This window comes from Lycorma delicatula, chromosome 2 (genome assembly GCF_047948215.1).
Source record: "Lycorma delicatula isolate Av1 chromosome 2, ASM4794821v1, whole genome shotgun sequence".
Classification (NCBI taxonomy): Eukaryota; Metazoa; Arthropoda; class Insecta; order Hemiptera; family Fulgoridae; genus Lycorma; species Lycorma delicatula.
Window position 1 is genome coordinate 132,923,399 of NC_134456.1, and position 21,356 is coordinate 132,944,754.

General features: G+C 29.8%; 1 protein-coding gene across 1 annotated transcript in view; it reads left to right on the plus strand.

Annotated features, from left to right (window-relative positions):
• LOC142320256 (neuroligin-1-like) overlaps nt 1–21,356 on the plus strand; it is a 770,210-nt gene that overhangs the window by 32,048 nt on the left and 716,806 nt on the right. The window contains exon 2 of the mRNA XM_075357957.1: nt 5,494–5,800. Within this exon, the coding sequence (XP_075214072.1) occupies nt 5,494–5,800 (307 nt within the window). The remainder of the gene's footprint in view (nt 1–5,493; nt 5,801–21,356) is intronic.

Consider the following 21,356-nt stretch of genomic DNA (forward strand, 5'->3'; position numbering starts at 1 on the left):
GGACCATTTGTCCTATACAATAGGACCGACATGGACTTCTATAAGAGCTAGATTGAGGACAGATCAGTGTGCTTGTTAGGATGGAAATTAGTGCTGATATAGATATTGCGATTCATTACTTGACCACAAACCTGCAGGAGGCAGCTTCACTAGGGATTATACATGAAAGACAGGAAGGCATGACCTGCCCGAGGAAGGTGATGGATATTTTTTCTACCAAGAGAAGACATAGAAAGAGGAGGCAATATTGCAGAAGGCCTGAGGACAGAACAGCTTTGAACAGAGCTGCTTGTAGATTAAAACGGTGCCAAAGTCTATTAAAGAAAAACATTTAAAAACTATGATGACTACTTACTATGGATGATCACATAGGTCTTCAACAGATCAATACCATCGTTCCCACCTTTGAAAAAATTAGATCGGTCATGGGCTTGAAACGACAGTTAGAAAGCTGACGTATTCGCAAGGGTATCTTGAGGCGGTCTTTCATTTTTTTGACATATGAGAGGCTGAAAAAATAATACAATTTCTGCGCAGCACAATTCCTATGAAACCTGGAAGAAACATTGGAAGAAGGGCGAGTTATTCATAACCATCAATTCGGCTTTGTGATCACTCAAAAATCAAACAAACACACAGAATTGTCAGCACTATCAGTTAGTACCTAGAAGACAAGATGTAATGCTTAGCTGTATTTTATTTTTACAAAGGCCAGCCGGTCCTTGATAGGGTCTGGCTTCCTGGCTTACTCTATAAATTGAAAAGGAGACTTCTTCAACAGCATTACTTGATCCTACGTAGCTACCTGGTCGGACGTTTTCTCAGGTGAAGTACAATCAAGACTTGTTTGTATTCTTTCACAGACTTTTTTTGTACTCATTCTGTATCCTTTGGTCGGGTATTCCTCAGAGCTTAGTTCTGTGGCCTGTTCTATACTCTGTCTTCACTGCGGAATTGTTGACTCCACAGGACATCACAGTTGTATAATTTGCTGTTGATACGGCAATCCTGGTTGTGATTGCCTACCCTATCATATCTTCAGCTAAACTACAAATTGTATTGGATCTAATTAGCGTGTGGCTAACAAGATGTAAGATGAAAGTTAATCTGGTAAATTCTTACGCATGTTACGTTTGTGATGAGGAGGAAGAACTGCCTGTGAGTCAACTTAATGGTGCTTTCATATCGCATTCTAGTAGTTTTCGATACGTAAGACTGAAACCGAATCATTGTCTGACGGTAAGGAGTTATCTCAGGGGGAAAAAGATGCAACGTATGTACAGGGAGATTTATTAGTTTCTCGGCAGGTGATCGTAACTATCATTATTTAACAAGCAGTTGCTGAACTCAGAGGTCCTGAAACCGATTTGGATCTAAGAAATGCAACTGGATAATATATATGTACGATAAACATGAATAACAGCGAAGTCGTACAGCGATTCCAAAAAAAGATTAATAAAAAATATACTGAAGCGCCGCGGTTTTCGAATAATACTGAAATACTCGATTATTTGGGATTATCAAGCGTTCGAGAGGAGGTACGACGATTCATTACAACATACAAAATGAGACTGATAAAGCATGTGAACTGGCTTGCGGTTAACCACCTGGATGGGCGTTAGCTGCCTAATGCTACTGCATTTAGTAGATCTGTAAGTTCTCCGAGATTTGAGTGGTTCAACTACCCTAGGGTGTTGTACATCGTCAAATTTCTTCATTCTGTTTCACCACTTAATTTGATGGTTCATTAATTTGTTTCACTGTTTCTTAGTGTGATTAGTTATTTTTGTGTGATTAAGACTATATTTTGGTGTTTTCTTTACTTTTTATGTTCTGAAACTTTGACTTTGAACAATGTTCTCTGGTTTTATCTTCGTATAAACTTAATTATGTTTAGTATAAATTTATATATACTGTATAAAATATGTATGCATGTCTCACATATATAAACATATACCGTTCTTTGAGGCATTTCAATGGAAACCCATCTCTGCGTGTCATTTTTTTATATCCAAGTTTACTTATTGTAGTGATAAATTGGAACCAACTGTTTTAAACACTGCGGCAAAAAATAAATGTTCCCAGTTTCTGATAATTCACTATTCTCTACCTATTCTCTATTAGTAATCCAAACATTATTGGTAAATGTTGTTCCAGTTCTCATTGCCTCACGAAACAAATTATTTCATGTTCTGTGAATTATTATCGTTCGTGAATTACTTGAATGATCTTACAGACACTTCCACGAATTTTCATTGAATGATCAAGTTCAACGAATGAATCTCCCGTTTAATGAATTGTTTATACTTGCTGTTAAGTTGTCTATAGTTTAGGAAAAGGAATCGCATAACTTTAAAACAATATCAGATGTGATGAACATTAAATCCTTATTTCCTCCAAACCTCTGATCATAACTTATGGCAACTCTGTGCAGAAAAAATGTTGTGTATGTACAATTTAGGATGTATGTTAACGTAAAAAGTTAATCAAAAGAAATGAGTAAGTGTATCTAACAATCATACTCGTATAATTGAAGAAAAAAGAAAAAATTGGTTAGAATTAAAGATTATAATTGATCCTTTAAAGAAATTTCACTTAAATATTCATATTCTTAATTTTTAAACTGCAAATATGCATATATGTATATATATATATAATATTATATTAAATATATAGATTAAATATATTATATTAAATAGAGTATTTTATTTTGTAGCAGTAAACTACAATTAATATACATCGTGCACAAAAGTTATATGTCAAATGGGCTTATTAGGAGCACGCCTTGTACTGTTGACAAAAACGCAGTGTTTCTCCGTACTTATAAGTAAAATTGTCATGGTTATAGTGTAATTATCATTTCTATACAATTTCTACATATATTTACCAATATCTTACGTGATGTATGCTGCAGCTTCAAGATAACGTTACTCACAATGTTACTAATAAAAATTATTTGAAAATTTGTGTTTTGAGAAAATGATATTAGATCAATAAATCTTATCTGGTCCACAATAAAATATAATGAATAACTTAATAATAGAATTATCCATTCGGAAGGAGTAGTAGTGCTCTCAAATGAGTTTATTTCCTACTACAATGCGACTTTTTGTTTAATCTTCAATAGTTTCCTCAGAGGCTTGTTTAGAAACTAATTCCATGCAGAAATATCGTGTTCTACAATATGTGTGTTAAATGATATTATTTATTATGGAATTGCGGATGTCCTACAACACCATTTGTTTGATTAGTATTATAAATTGTACTAACAGTTAGTACAATTATTGTGATATTGTTATACGAGTACGTAGATAGTTTTATTCATTGTCATTAAGATGTTATCCCTGATGTTAAGAATGTAAACACCAAGAAATATTTCTACTTAACGGGAATCTGTTACTTTCATTAAAACGCTTTTAAGCGCTTTTGGGAGTCTTTATTAGCAACTCGCTTGTATTTTTGTGCAGGGTGGTTTCAGCTGAAGATTCAGTTGAAAAGACAATTTTTTTTTTTTTTTGTAGTAATAAAGACATACATAGAATGTATATTTTTAAATGTTTAAATGTGTGTTTTTGGCCTATGTTTTTTCATATAGTAAGTATTATTTATTTTTATTGTTAATATATTCCACGTTACATGATTCATTCTTTTTATACACGTAAAAGGACCTAAGTTGTTATAATTTTGGTTTGTTTCTCTGATTTGGATGGCAAATATTGCTTCTTTATTATAAAATTTTAGTTTGGGTATGTTCTTTTGAATTATCGTTCTCTTTGTCAATTATAAAAGTGGATTCAGTCAGCACTATTTCTATTTTTTTTTAAATTGGAGTTATTGCACTTCTCTCGTGACTAAATCTTTGGGTGATGCTTAGTTTACGCATTTTTTTCATTTATAAAACTATATTGTAATCTTATATCTTAAGTTCATCATCCAATTTCGTGAAATATCTTTTACTTTTTAATTATTCTTTGTTTTATTCATTTTGTGAAGGAGTGGGTCAATGAGTGAGTTGTTATAAGATTAAAGATTTTTAATGATCTTTCGATGATATGGAAATGGTTGAATAATATTGTAGTGCAGTGGTAAAAACCGTAACATTTATACACTCCTTGATTATATTTTATAAAAAATAAAAACTAATTTCTATTGTATTAGAAGAAATAAAATAGAAGATTTGTTTAAATTGCTTTTACCGAAAATTTACAAGTAACCAATTCTAAACTTAGCTGAAATATTTACATGCATCTAGAAAGTGAACAACCTTTTTTCATTTGGTTGGTTGCCAGGCTGTTTTTCTTTCTTTCCTTTAATTTACTTTCTACCCTCTTTTCTGTCACTGACTATAGCCGGCATTTGCTCTATAAGCTGCTTGATAAGTCAGTTATCCTTTGTCGGTTCAATTTAGAAATCAGTGGGTGTAATTTCATTGTATCTTTTTTCTAAGTAATTCTTTTTTTTATAGAATATACTGTCAAATGTTTATTTACTATCTAAATAAATTCTTTGTTAATAATGAGTCTTTGTCATGAAAATAAAATGTTAAACCATTCTGAAAAATGCGACATAAAATACGTAGAAATAAAGTAATTTTTTTTTATAATGACATGCAAAAATATTTCTTGATACTAATCTTCAACAATAAAATATGTATCCAATTTAAAACAATAAATATCGTTGTATGTAATTGACCTTCACTCTCTAGTTTCATTACTTTTAGGTAATTTATAATAAAAAGAAAATGTTCCACTTAAAATTACTTTTGTTTGTTAAAAAGAATTGTGGTAGTGAAAAATTAAATCCATAAAACCGATTTGTTAGACACCATAAAAAAAAATAAAAGAAAATAATAACTAAATCCTTTTAACCAGTAACCAGGATAATGGTTATGGTATCAGTAAACAGAGGCAGTAGAGTTAAGGTTAATTAGATTAAATTAAACACGTTAATAAATTTGCCAAATACAAATCTAACATAGTTAACAATAATCATTATAACTACAGTATTTTTAGATTAAAATAATTTACAAAACTAATTTTGACAAAATTTATGAGTTTAAAGGATAAATTAATTTTAATGACTGGACTTTCAGTGAATAAAAAAATTAAATGTTATTAAATATCAGTTGATAATGAAAGATAGGTATTATTTTATTTTGTTAGGTATTGAAATTTCAAAGATAAAATAAGTATGTACCTTCGCAATATATTCCCTGTAATTTGATGCAGGGTTACACAATTAAAAGAAAAGAAAAAAAATGCAAAACTTTTTTAAAAATTGTTTGTAAAAGCTATATACTTACTATGCTAACAATATTAACTGAATGATAGTTTTATAGAGTAATAAAAGGATATATAAAGATGAAGAATTTATTAATTAAAAAATTATTTTAAAATAATTGATTTCTTCCTTAGTAAGTAAGTACTTTTTCTGTCCAGACTAATTAAGTGAATAAAAACTAATATAATAAAATTGTTTATTTTTTTATTTAAGATAATTCTGGAACTCAACTCGCGTCATCTGGAACCTGTGGAAGCCTTTCTTGGAGTGCCTTATGCGGCACCTCCTGTAGGAGAAAATCGTTTCAACTGGGCATCGAGACCACTTCCCTGGGAAGGTACGCGTTTGGCGGATACCATGGCTCCTGTTTGTCCTCAATTACCTCCAGATATAGAAAATCAGACTGCTGCTTTGGAACTCATGCCTCGTGCTCGATATTTCCATTTAATGAAACTGGTTCCTTTATTGGCAAATCAGAGCGAGGATTGTTTACATCTCAATCTTTACATTCCTGCCAGCGGTAAGTAAAAACATTTCTGTTTTAAAGTCAGTCGTATGTATGTCTCGTTTTAGAATGTTACAGTAAAATTTCAGTATCAATTAGTTGATTGGTTACTCCGTATTTATTAAGATTAACAGATTAATAGTATTTTAATGTGCTGGTGTTGAAGAGAAAGCTTAGTTTGCTAATGATATCAAATCAGCAAACTAAGCTGTCAAATCAGTATTACTTAAGGGAAAATTTCTGCCATAAAAAACAAGCATTCTACTCTTTTATAATAATTAATTCGAGTATTTTCAATGAGTAATTGTTAATCTACATAAGCAATTAATATATAGCAGCTGAACATATACTTTATCGTTTTTAACAAAAATTTTATTCTGACCAAAAATTAAAAAAAAAAGCATTCTGATTGCTTTTATTAGACAGAGAATGGATGTGATTAATAAGAATTAATATTAATAACACATTTCTTTTTAAATAAAATTATTAAAATATTTTATTTAAAGGAAGTTAACTTTTTACATGGAAGAAAGTGCCTAAAACCAAAATATAATTAAAAATATTTTTATGCGTAATAAAGAATATTATTTTTGATATGAAACATCTTTAAAATCACACCGAAACTTACGGATACCAGAACAGAAATTTGTAGAGTAACGAAAAGGTCTTTATCGTCCTGCGTTAATAACTCCCTAACCATTAGTCTCAGAGACGTAAATGCGGTGTCATAACTTACATGGTCAGCTCGCCGATACGACTTTGAGTTTGCGTCACTGGTGAGCTGGTTTGCAGAGAGAGAGGCGCAGCGCAGATTGGCCAATACTGGCGCTCTCGCTCGTTTCCATTCAGTATAGCTCACGACTTAGACGTGATAGCGCAGTGATTCGAGTGTTTGTGTTTAAATTTTGTTGAGACACATTGATTTAAGTAATAATAAGTGATTGATGAGCAATATGGGTGGCCCAAGGACAGCGAAGAGGAGGGTACCAGTGTATACTCTTCAGTAGTGCTCTATGGGGCGTTTATTTGGGTTGGTGCTCTTGATAGGGCACGCAACTGAAGGAGGTTGTTGAGCCAACAACGACAGCTCAGTCTGCTAGTTATCGAAGGGTACCGGACAATAGGTACAGAGGTGGCGTCAGTCATAGCTGGTGTGCCACCGATTGACCTGCAGGACAGAATGTGACATTCTATTGCTTTGGGGAGTGAGAGAAAAGTGGCTGCCGACGAGATTTTTAGAGCTTGGAACGACAGGTGGAATGCGGTGGTGACGAGACGGTGGATACACCGGCTCATCAGTGACGTCAGAAGCTCGGTAGAGTGGAAGCACGGTGATACCAATTCCGAGCTAACTCATTTTCATCCATCAGGGCACGGATGCTTTCAAGATTACCTGTACCGTATGAGTAGGAGTACCACGAGCTGCTGCTATCATTGTTGGGAGCAATATACGGGAGAACACGTAATGTTTTTTTGCTCGAGGTGGAGAGAATTGACGGCCGCCATGGAGGACCACGGCCAAGTAAATGTAGATAATGTCATAAGTGTGATATTGGGAGACAGAGATGCTTGACCAAGAGTAACGACTGCAGTGTCAGCCGTAATTCAAAACAAGGCAGCAGGGGAGAGAGGCAGGCAGGCTGGAATTCTACAGTTGATCTGAGGCAGAACGACCGATACCGGACGGCTATAGGCGGCCAGCCTTAGGGGATGGCGGCGGCGGCTCCTCAGAATTGTCGTTCGCCGTATATCCCCTGGGAACGTCGCTCTTGCTATTTTAACTCCACGCGAAAGCCAGCCGGAAATATAAATTACGCTTATCGTTAGAAAGTGGAGGTTATGGGCACGCACAGGTACCCTAATGTCCGGTGTCAAGCGAGCGAGACTGTTTTAGGAACGTCGCAAAGCTGGCAGGGGGCGCTCAGTAAACGACGCCGACGGTGCGAGCATCTCTACCGCTGCTTACTATGTCTTATGTCTCTCTCTTACTTCTCATATCACAGACCAATGTTAAACAAAATTTTCGTGAAATATTAGTCGAAATAAATAACATATACTATTTGTTTTATGTTAAAATTAAATTTAATACGCAGTCAATGTCTCGTTTTTATTTCAATCCACTAAAAGTGACTCACTGATATACAGACCGACGAATTTATTTGTAGAATTGGCCAAGTTAAGGAAGTAAAAATTTCCATTGGCGACTTTCTATTTTGTTAAAAAAAAAAAAAAATACGGTGGTAGCTCTCCCATTTAACTCTACAGATAAGGTGGTCGGTCTGTAGCTCGGAGGAACTTCAACCAAGGTCTGTATCGTTTCATATTAAACCATCAACTGTGCACCCCGACACAGCCCTGCCCGATTTTTTTTCTTCTCATTCCGACCACGTTTGCATAGTTTTGACTTCTTCTTTTCACAAAAGGTTTTCATTCTTTTACTCTTTTGTCTCATTCTTCGTCCATCTATTCAGGTTTATACCCTTCTTTTTCTTTCTTTCTGGAAACGTTGGTTCTCGAATCGCTCCACTAAATCCACTTCTGTTTACAGAAATCCATAGAAATGTTTAATGCGTTTAGATTTGATTCTGTTTCTTTAAACCAGGTGTGGTTTTATTTATGTAGAAATTAAATATTTGTTTTGTCAATCTTTGGTTGTTCATTCTGGATTTAATTTCCATAAAAAAATTTCTTTCAGGATTAAGTTCCCTATTTTTTCTGAATATTTGTAAATTTCTTTTTACCTTTTTAATTTTTAAATTCTATCTTCATATTTTGGTCCATAATTTTTTCTTAAAATTCTTTTGTTTACTTTTGCTATTTCTTGTTCTGAAAAACACTGCAAATATTCTGCCCAATACAGTGCTTCTGGTAGGACTACAGATTTACATTATCTCAATGTGGAGTTATATGACAGGAGATTTTTATTATAAATGTTCTTCGTGAGTTATAAGCAGTTTCCATTTTTCGTACTCCATTCTTCATCCCATTTTTTTTTCAGTTAAAATCGGTGTCATGATTTATCCCAAATATTTAAATTTTTGAACTCTAATTATTTCTTTGTTGTAAGAAATTTTAAATGTTTAAATTTCCCAAGAAATTTGAAGACCAATTTTGCTTGCACAATAGCTTAATATTTGAATTTTGATTTTAGCCTTATCTATATTTCTTGCGAAAATTACAATATCGTCTCTAGTACTAAATCTTTTTTTTCTACTGTTGTATGCAATTAATTATGAAATAAGGGACTTTTAATAATTTAAAAACTACCAGTTATTTTTTTATTTTAAAAATTTGAAACTGTGAACTGTGAAAATTTTTTTTTCTCAATAACATTTATAATTACAATCGGCTGTCCTGCGGAGCCATAAGTAAGTTTCCTGACAAAAGCACGTGATAAGAAGGTCCTTAAAAAACCCTCAAAATAAATAATACACAATAAACAGTTGCAAGCAAACTAAAAGTCAAATGTGAAATTTCAAGCTCGAACTTTAAAAAAAAAATCTTATGTTATTTTATTTTCACAGTTTAACGGTTTTCAAATAAGACAGATATCTTATTTTAAACTTAACCTTCTAATTAAATAACATAATTATATTATGTGCTTAAATGAAATTAACTTAAAGTTTTGGTTTTTTTTCTTACATTTATTTAGCATTAGTATTTTTTTATATATATGAAAATTATATTTTAGTAATATTCACAGGAAAATTTCTTTTATAACTAAAATATGGCCACATGCCTTTTTATACTTGCCTAAAAAGCAACAAGCTAAGTTCTAGAATAAGCCTTAAACAACGTTAAGTACTCCATTAAGTTTTCACTTTACAACTTTTATTCTAATTTGGAAACTTATATTATCAAAGTTATAATTGACACATCCACTTCCGTAAGATTGTTACGTGAAAAAATTAATACATGTTTTTATTTCACCACAAAATAAGTGTAAAATTTTAGTTTTTAAATTTGTACCAAAAGTTTTAAAACGAAAGTTTCCTTAGAATATAGAAAAATGTGTTCAGCGATGTGAAAACGGTAACCCTCTAAAAGCCTTCTTGAGATCTTAACACTTATTTAGCGTGACATCAAAAATGTAACGGAGAGAAAAATGCTGATACATCAATTTTTAGTTCAGCTCGATTCTATTCTCAGAGAGCAGAAGTAAAATAACATCGTAAAAAAAGACTAAGAACATTCCATTGGCCATCTTTCCAGTGGTAGACTATTCATCAAATTTTAAAAATTAGAGCTGGTAAAAAAAAATATTTCGGATTTTTATTAGTTTTGAAAATAAATATTTAGTAATATTGGTCTCCTAATCTTATTTTATGATTTTTTGACATTAATTAATTAATTGGTAATTTAACAAATTAAATGGTATTAATTAATTGGTATTTAATTGGACATTAATAAGTAATTTAACAAAAATTAACATAATATTTCATTAATCTGTAGAATTATAGTATTTTCATCAAAGGTCAGAGAAATAATATGAGATTGCATTCGTACATCAACTACCGTTTTGCTAATAGAAAATGGATTACTAAATTAGCTGCATTATTAATTAATTATGAATCATTGTTCTACCTCTTATCATTTCATTTTTTTTTATCTGTGAATAAACTCCTGGGTATTTTATTTATGTTTCTTTATTCATTATTTATCCTTTACAGTTTTTTTTTACAAAATTGCATAGCTACATTATATATTCATACAAAAAAAAATTCTTATATTAACTTAATTGTTAATTGTACTTACAAACTAGTAACATTATTAAAGTTTCAAATAGTTTAGTTCTGACAAAATTTGTTGTTAACAGTATCTCTTTAATGTGAAGAGAAATTAGGTACTCCCGAGAAAAAATCTGTATGGGAATTACCATCACTTATTTTAATTGCATTAGATGAATAAAAAAGAATTTAAAAAAATATATATAACTGTGCTGCCTATGACAAAAGTAAATGAAATACTAATTATTATTTGCAATAAGAATTAACATCCAACCTAACGCAATAAATCTATCTAGATACCATCAGAATTGCATGACAATAGAAAAACTTTCAAGTATTTTAACACTTCAAAATACCAACATAAATTCCATTTATTTTATTTGTTTGGAATTTGTGTAGATAAAAAAAAGAAGATAAAGTGAAATATTTATTTTTGATTTTTGAAATCTGAGGAAAACTGTAATCCACTCACAAAAAGGTTACCCATGGGTTCACCTTTATCTGCAATCATGTTCGAAATTTTCTTACAACATTTTGAAAACATCTTAATCAATAATATTTTAAACAAGCATCAATTATTGTTGTGGATTAAGTATAATATATTGGTCAATCAAACTACCAATAACGAACATAAAACTATTTTAAATATAATTAATATCTATAATAATGACTTAAAATTCACGTTTTAAATGGAAATTAACAGGAAAATACACTTTTTGAACATTGAAATTGAAATAAACGGAAACAGCATTATAGAAATATCGTTTACAGGAAACCAACCATAAATCACACCACTACACATAAAGAATCTAATCGTTCATGATCACATAAATTGGCCCGTATAAAAATTTAAGTTTTAGAGTATACATACATACATACATACACAAAGAATAACCCAGATAAACTCAAAAACGAAATAAATACGGTAAAACAATTACCAGTTTCCAATAGCTTTGATAATTAAATTTTCGAAAGAATTTATAAAAGCAAACAATCAAACATCAGAATAGTTTTATAACGTTACGGCAGAATAATAATAAATTTACAAATAACTATTTCATGTAATACACAACTACTAAGAAGAACATAGAGAAAAATGATTGATGTTTACGATAAAGATAAGTATAAAACCACATACAAAGCTAATAACCACATTTTAAAATATTTAAGGAATTATAATAATAATAATACCAATGGAAAAAATTTAAGTGAAATATATGATTAAATGTAATGATTGTCATGGTGTATATATCGAAACCAACAGATATTTCAAAAAAAAAGGTTCGCAGAGCATTATAATGCATACAAGAACAAGAAGAGGGGCACTTCTAATATAGCTGACCATCTGTTGCAACATAAACATTACCGATTTCGAACACAACTTAGAAATTTTAGAAACATGCAAAAACAATAAAAACATAAACATATTAGAAAAATACTACATTTATAAATTCAAATAAACACATAAATTGATTAACCAACAAGTATCTTTTGAAGACGATATTTTGATTACACACAATAAATTATAACTATTTACATAACAACATACATAATTAACATCACGTACCAGGTGGTCTAGTGGTGATCGCATCTTCCCAAATCAGCTGATTTGGAATTCCAGCGTTCAAGTCCTAATAAAATCAGTTATTTTTACACGGATTTGAGTACTAGATCGTGGATACTGGTGTTCTTAGGTGGTTGGGTTTCATTTAACCACACATCTCAGGAATGGTCGAACTAAGACTGTAAAAGACTACACTTGATTTACCCTCATACGTATCGCCCTCATTCATCCTCTGAAGTATTATCTGAAAGGTAATTACCGGAGGCCAAACAGGAAAAATAAAGAACATAATTCACATCATGCTGATTTTTTTGCTTTTTACTTTAAAACTTATTTATATTTTCATTTGTTCATTTAATTATAACATCACCAACTGATGATGCGAATGGTTTACATAAGTACTTCTGGAGGTTTAATAAATCAATTCTTTAACTGTGTTTCGGTGTTAATTAATTTATTCATTTTATAATATTTCATCAATTAACATAGCGGTTAATATGTTTATTAAGTATTTGACTAAACGTAATTTCAATCTTTTTGTTTGTTGTATAAAATTATTATAATAATAATAATGATGTGAAATACTATATAACATTACCACTGTGACAATAAAAATAAAGATAAATAAATTTTTTTTTAAATTGTATGAATGAACTGTTTTTAGGTTTATTATGGCATTAAAAGAATTATAGATAATGTACAAATTATTAATTACTTTAATTTTTTATGTTAAACGTATATTTGCTAATTTGCTTATTATTATTTTATTTTGAATCTAATATTTGTATTTGACTCTAATATTGTCTCTCATATTAATTGTAATTTTTTATTCTTGTTGCATAAAATTATTAGATAATATTTTAGTATTGTTTAATCATTCTAAATGTAATTTCATTTTTTTTTCTTTGTGACAATAAAAAATTTATATGAATGTAATGTTTTTACATACATTACATTAAAAAGAATTACACGTAATTTAAAAATTATTAATTACTGAAATATTTGATATTAAATGTATTTTAGCAAATTTGCTATATTATAATTGAATTTAATATTTGTATTTGATTCTAACATTGTTTCTCATATTAATTGGCTTTTATTTTCTTATTTGTTACATAAAATTATTAGAGAATAATTTAATGTTTGCTCATTCAAAATGTAATATGACTTTTTCATTTTGTTTTTTATATTTTATTGTATAAAATTTTAGATAATATTATATTAATACTGTGTCTCATATTAAACGTAATATTTTTTTTTTTCCTTTAAATTATTAAATTATAATAATAATTTGAACAATTGAATAATTTGATTATGACATTATCACAATAAAAAGTAAAGATAATTTCAAAGTTTTATATGAATTGAATGTTTGTAATTATATTATGACAGAAAAGATATATATGTAATGTATAAATTATTAATTATTTTAATTTTCAATATTATTAAATACATGTTTGCTAATTTGTTTTTTCTCTCAAATAGCTTTTAAGATAGAAATGTAAAAATAAATAAATAAATAAATAAAAAATTACCTTTTTGTTTCGGAGATGTTGCACATCTGTAACTCCAGTAAGAAGAGCTATTGAGGCATATCCCATTCAGTGCTGTGGTACATTTAACACAATCCGTACAATCCTACACATCTCCAGAATTACCGACCTTTGAGCTTTTTGAATGATGAGTTTAGGATCCCGGCCAACCTTTTCTATGCAATTCTTCAAATCTTTGTTAATTAATCCAGTTGCTGTTATCTCAACGGGTAATGATTTCTATCGATTAGTCTGTAAATGTTTTATACACTATTGTCAGAGGGTTGTACTTGGATATTTTATCTGCTGCAGCCTTATTAATATTGTGATCAGATGGGTGAGTGACGTCAACGAGAAGAGCATCATTTCTATAATGTGGAGAATCATGCCTGGCCTATTCGCAGCAATAAATTTATCAGTATGTACGGAGAGATCCCAATACAGTATACAGTGCTCATTTTTCCACACAAGTCTGACCTTATATTAATAATAAGGACACTGCACCGGTCATCTACAGGAGGAGTTTGATATCACACTCTGCTTTCATTGTGGCATAAATGAAATGTTCTAAATTCTCTATAAGCAAATACAAATGTTTAAAGCTCATAATACTGAAAAAAAAAATTGCAATTGAAAGCAAATATAAGTTTGAGAAATTTCACTTTTATTTAAAACATAAAAGAAACGTTGCAGAAATTTTAAAATTTTACAACATAGCAAATTTTTTCAGTATTATAACAAAAAATATATTAAAAGTAACTGAAAATTAAAATAAAATTTATTATTATTATAATTATTACTTCTAATTACAATGGTTGTTGAAAATGTCTTCTGTTAAAGTTTACATAACGCCCTGCTCAAGCTAAAATTGCTTGGGCCTCTATTGTCTCTTTTGTCTCTATTGTATCACGCACGGTTTTAACGCGTAACATCATCGTTGTTGTAAATTTTCCTCTGTCTCTTCTGTTGAATTAATTTTTTTTTTTTTATTCTAAATTTTTCACATTACATCACAGGTAGTAAACGAATGAAGTTGATTAGATGACGGTAACGACAAATAATTCATCCAACAAGCTTAATTCACTTATTTACATAAATTAAGTGATACATAACTTCATTTTAAAATAATTTTGTGAAATTCGTACATGTGAGAATACATTTTCCATGTTCTGGTGAACGAAAATCATATAAAAGTTCTAGTATGATTATTATACAATTAATTTACGTACACATTTCTCGTAAGATGTTAAAATAGAAAGTGTACGAACGGACCTGTAATTGTGCTTTAAGCAATACCAAACCAAACATTAATAGGAAACCTATGTAGGAAACTAGTGAACCAGCAAATATTTTCTAATGGCATTGATGATTATTTCGTGATTAATTAACTCCATTTTGAAAAAAAAACTGTCTCCTCAGTAATCGTAGAATAGAACTTTATGATGGTTGCCTTGAAGCAAATAAACATTTAACTATCAAAACGGAGCCACTTTTCTCTTAGTAAATTTTAAACCTTTACAAAAGTAAAACAAAACCTTTATTTTTGTACTTGACGTTCTTTACTGAACGATAAGTCAGTGCGATGGGAGATTCGTTTAACATTAGCCCAGAATTATGTTGATCCTGTTTAAACACGCTTTCATCTTTATCGATATGGCATTGATCTTAGCATTAAATGGAATATGAAGTTAATTGTAATTAACATTTCGTACCGTAACTACTGAAATTCGGAAGCAAAGGATTCTTCTTTTATAAAATCTTGATATTCATCATGTGAACCTAGTATGATCAATTAGTTTCACTGCCATTGCTAAATACGTAAAAAATGATTACGTCCCTGTTCTTCATTAGGAAATTCTAAAATTTCTAATGAAGAATTTGCAATTTTCGACTGTAATATGCACAAAATGTATTTAACCTTGTTCTGAAAGATTACAGAACTATTCACATAGTTAGCAAGATCAATTTTTTGATCAAATGTTACAATGTAACTTTGAAATAAACAATATCTTTACGGATTTAATTATGAAAATTTCATAATTTGGTTTTTCGAAAGTTAAGTAAGATTAACCACTACTGTTAAACCGGTATTTTATTTTATTTTTTATTTCTCCTTCTTATTTATTTTCTGTTATTAATTTTTTTTTCTATAATTTATTTGTAAGATCAAAACGATTGATGAAAAATTATAACATTTCCGTCAGTTTTTATTTGTTTCAAAATAAATTCGAATTTTGTATGATTAAATACGTTTAGTTTAATTATACTAATTTTCCCATAATTATATACTTTTTTTTTTTTTTATTAATTTATAGATAATTTAACAAATTAAAACCAAAAATTTATGATTCCAATTTTTTTTTTCTTTAGAATATTGCCTTTAGATCTATATTAGACATGCAGTTAATTTTTAAGCGTGCAAAATACATAAGATCCACAACTAATTTTTTTGTTCCCGTAATCTGATCCTTGAATGATTTTTGAAAAACTTCTTTTTCTGAGAACGATTAATCATTTATTACAATATATTAGAAATCAATATGAAATTTGTTTACTAACCGTAACTCTGAAACAAAGAAATTTCAGATGTATGTTCATGTAAACATTTAAGTTTTTCTTCTGTTTGTTTTTCCTGTTTCATTGTAAGACTCACTACGAAATCTGAATATAATTTAACCATATTTAATCATATAATGAGTGTTTATTTATTTATATTTTTAAATATATTTAATAAATTTTTTTAATAAAAAATACATGATTTTTTAGGTATGTCTTAAGAAAATATTTTTAAAACGCTTTAAGTTCTGTCGAAATAAGCCACCATACACCAGTGAGTATTATATTCTTTCAATAAGCTCAAGATCTTTCATCTTCAGAAAAAATTATCACGCTCTCTTTCAATGTACTGAGGTCTTTATAGTCTACATAATTAGTTCATAGCTTATATTTTTATTTGTTCATATTTTAACATAATAAAATAATATTATTATCTTATTAAAAAGATTACTCTTATTTTCATATTTTTACATCAATTATGATAGGAAATAAGGATAAAAAAGAAGGTAATTGTATTAATTGTATTGAAAAAAAGAAGGATAATTATGATAGGAAATGGTCATATATAGTTGAAATTTTTTTAAAAAATAAATACTATTGATAGGTTAACAATTCAAATATCCGCAATGAACGAACTAGTGAGTGTATTTTGAGAGAATGTGAACTTAATCCTATTTCTAAACTTGCAGTAACCTAAATATCTTATTTATGAAGGAAAAGGAATATTTCTAAAATAGGAAAAACATTTAAATCACATTCAGTTTTAACTTAAAAAAGTAAGTTTAATCATAGATACTAATATTTATGATAAATATTCTGTGAAATTTTTCCATTCTAAATAAGGCTGTTTATTCAAGAGGACAACCCCTGACACACCTTTTATGAATGTGCACGTTGGGAGGATCTAAAATCAAGATATAACATACAAGAGATTACCCCGGAAACTACAAAAACGTATATGCTAAGAGATAAAGAGGATGGCTGACAATTGAGAAATTCGTGGCTGAGGATATGCGAGTAAAGGAGGTGAATTACAAGAAACGGTGGGAGGAGTTACTTTAAGAAAAAAAACCAATATCGGCCGAGAGCCGGCTACTGGAACAGAGCCCGGGAACGGCATAGCCGAGCCCGATGTCCCTGGCCTTAGCGATTTGAACCAGACACAAGATGAAACTAAGGAAAAGATCCGGAAACAGAGAGCCGACCTGCCATGCCGGACGTACGGTCGTTAGGCGGCGGAAGACTTAATTAGAGTCGTAAGGACACTCCCCTGGGCTGAGTAATACTTGATTGTTGAGCCGGCCCAGGGGAAAAAAAATTGTTTTCATTCAAAAAATAATGTTGATCTTGAATCTTCACAATCTGCTTCTTTCGTTTTTATGCACATTTATGAGTGTCTGTATTTTTTAATCGTTCAGAATACATTTGAATATTATTTATTAATTATTCAAGGGACATTTATTATTAATAGTAGATCTTAAAAATACTACCTACAGTTTTTTTTTTATTTCTCTATTTTTATTAGCAATCTAATGACTTTCTTCTGCTACTTAAAAGTTGTTTATAGGATGATCCCAAAAAAAGTAAGAAGTATTTGACATAACAGTTTATCAATCACTTAAACACTAGTTTCATCAATTTTTGACCAGTGCGCCTAATATTTTACCTTATTGAGAAATAACGTATGAGTTACAGTATTAAATTGTGGCTGAAGAATTAAGTAAATCGGATTAATAGAATAGTCAGCTCCAATGAGTGTAGATACCGTTGCATCGAACATCATTTGAATGACCTTTTTCCTGCTGTAAAACGATAATGTATCGTTATTTAAATGGTTTTAACATAATAAAAATAGAAACATTTTTATGCCATTGAACAAAGAGAACAAAAAAAAAAATAGCAGATAGATTGAAGGATCACAGTCACATTCAGTACCCACAAACTCGTAAGTTATTTAGATCCTTCTACCAAATTCTCATTTTTTTCCTACACTAATCCTTTTACTTTAGTAATAGATTCTTTAAAATAAATTTCTTTACATAAATCGATTCTCGAAATGATTTTCACAATTATTAATTTAATTATCCTGTGTCCCAGCATAGACTTATCATTTTAGTATCGATTAAAAAAGGAAATCACTTGCTATTGTTTCATTTTTTGGTTATGGTAATGGTGCGTAACTATAATATTTATTTTAAGTGTTTGAAATCAAATTTTTAAACATTGTAAATATTTTCAAAAACTTAATTTACCAGTACAATGAACCTAAATAGAAAACGAATTAATCATAATAGCATATTAATCAGAATTTCAGAAAATGTACATAAGAATGTTTAACGCACCACAGCACTATCTCCATATTTTTGCTCCCATTCATTTATTTGGTTTGTGGCATTTAAATTAATTTTATATTATTATTCAATTTTGGTTAGAATGAAATACTGCTCTGACATTCAGAACATATATGATTTTAAATATTTTGTAACCATAATTTAATCGGAACTCTCCATCTATCTTTATCCGTCTAATAGGACAACAAATCGTTGTACTTTTATTTATGTACCGTTAAATTTATTACCGTTTTTATGTTTTATTAGTTATAATTCATTGTTATGTAATTCAATAAATAAAGATTACAAAAATAAGAATTTTAATTTATATGTATTATTAAACTAAAAAAAATCTTAACTTAAATTTTAAAATGTTAGAGCTTGAAAGTATCCTAATTACACTATATTAGATGTACAATTATTATTGAACAACTATTTTTATCCAATATTTAGAATTTTTATTACTTAGAATTTTCAAATTCGTTTATTTTTTGGATGATCGTTTTCATTGTTGATTGTACTATTATTGTTATTATTATTAACACTTACTTGAAATTTGCATTATATTTTCAGTTCCTGTGTAAATTTACCATCTTTTCTGTCTTCATCTGAACAACAACTTTCACTACCATTTTCTAGATATATGATAAATTTAACCGTCATTTCGTCGATTAGCGGTTCCATCTGTTTATAGTCATTTCAGCTTTTTTGACATGTTTGCAATACGGTTTCCAATCATTCTTATTCATTTCATTCATTTTTTTCTCAACTAATTTTTTCAAATATGATTTTAATGATTTTGTGTTATTACTACCAACATATTCTTTCAGAGCCGTCCATACCATCTTGATTGAATTTAAATCGGGATGATAAAGTGGAAGTTGCAGAACTGAAAGCCGTATTTTTTAGTAGTTCATCAGAATGGTAGTTTATTTTTGAATTTTTGTGTTTTTATTACGAAATAAAATTGCGGTTTTAATGGTTCTTTATTAAATGGAATATTGTTCTTTTCTAACGAATTAATCATGCGACTTTTTCTATCATTTTAATTCGGAGGCTGCTCTAGAAGTGAATTGTTGTTGTATGCAACATTATCGGCAATAACCACTGACTAGTTTGGGGTGGGGAAGAACAGGAATTAGTTTTTCAAATTAAATTGTTTTTGTTGACGCTGTCGTGGAAGTCACCGTATTATGAACTCGTTATCCAAGTAAACATCGCGTTCGGAATGAACCACACTTCTCCACCAGCGTGAGTTATGACTATCCGATCATCTTTATTAATCGGCATTCTTACTCCTGTACCACTGTCCTCCAACCACGATGTCATCAAATGGGACGTTAAAAAATACGATTCGTCCAGACAAACAATCGAAGAATATTCTTTTCTGAAATCGGTCATTTTTCTTAAATATTCTATCCTCTTTTACCGGATGTCTTTTTTCTCAATAAAAATTTTCCTATTATTATCAGTTTTACACCACTTAAACCCTATTTTTTTCAGGATAGCTACTAGTGTTGTTCTAGAACTTTTAAATTGAATACTCTTTTGAAGTTCTTCACGTAATTTATGTAATGTAAACAGTTCATCATATTTTGATCAAAAGTGTCTAATCCAATAACTGGTTTTGAAAGTTGTTTATACTTTTCTGGTGGGCTATTGTACCTAATGAAAATTTCTAAGAAATAACCTCTTTCATCTGTTGAACTTGCTCCATACCCTCCAACTACTTTCCAACTTGACATCGGTCATACACATTTGTACTCTTGTTATATGTTGAGCGTTGATTACACCCAGATTGAAATTAATATTTTAGTGTACTGATGTAATACAAGTCCTTTATTCTTATTCGTTATTAATCCTATTACTGCATTTGTAATTGGTTTTATTTAAATTTTACTAGAAATCTTGTTTATCTCTCCAATTATCTTCGCTAATTACAACTAATTGTAGGTTTAACTTCCAGGTTTGGTAGGTTAAATTTAGAAGTGGTAAATGTTTTACTTTAAAGTATCTAACAACTCGTAATAAAACTTTTGACGTTGCTTTTAGCGTTCAAGGTGACATGTAAAATGTCAAGGTTGTTTTATTTTTTGATTTCCTACTCTTGAATATTTCCCCATCAGCGAACCGATTACCGTCTAATTAACCTCAAAGTATTTCGACAAAGAGAAAACCAATATTAAAAATTAAATAAAGAAAAGGGATATGAAAAACATTTTTTTCGGAAAATATGGCTTTAATTTCCTATTAGTTTTCATCTTTTATTACTCCACGATTAAAATAGATTACTTCAAGTTTGTTTTTTTTTCAGACCTTCCATATCATCAATTAGCCGATGCCCTCAAAAACTAATAAATGGCTACAGTTTCTGAAAGGAATTTTTTTCTGACCTCCCAACAAACCACTGTTCTTTACGAGAAAACCTAGGAACAAATACCGGCTTCTCAAGGCCTGTAAACTTTTATTTGAGGCATGTGTCAGCTTATTTACTGACAAACGATATTTACCTGTGGAACAGTCTTTATGGGGCTTATCTTCCATCTAAAAAGATACATTTGACCCTTCCTTAGTTGAAACCTCTGCCAAACCGCGATTACTTTCCTGGATTTCAACTTATTGGTAGCTACCATTGTGCTAATAGTCTTTTTTTTCTTCTATAGAGATGCACCCAGCTGCTTAAAAATATACTAGCAATCCGTTGGGCACATTAGTTAGAAAGAAAATTAAATCCTTATCTAGCAAACAACACATATAAAACTAAAAATCTGTAAGTAAATTATTGCTTAACGGCTTATCCAGTTATAATAGAATTGCAGGCCTAATTGATTTTATTATATTTTTTTTCAAACTAAAAGCGCA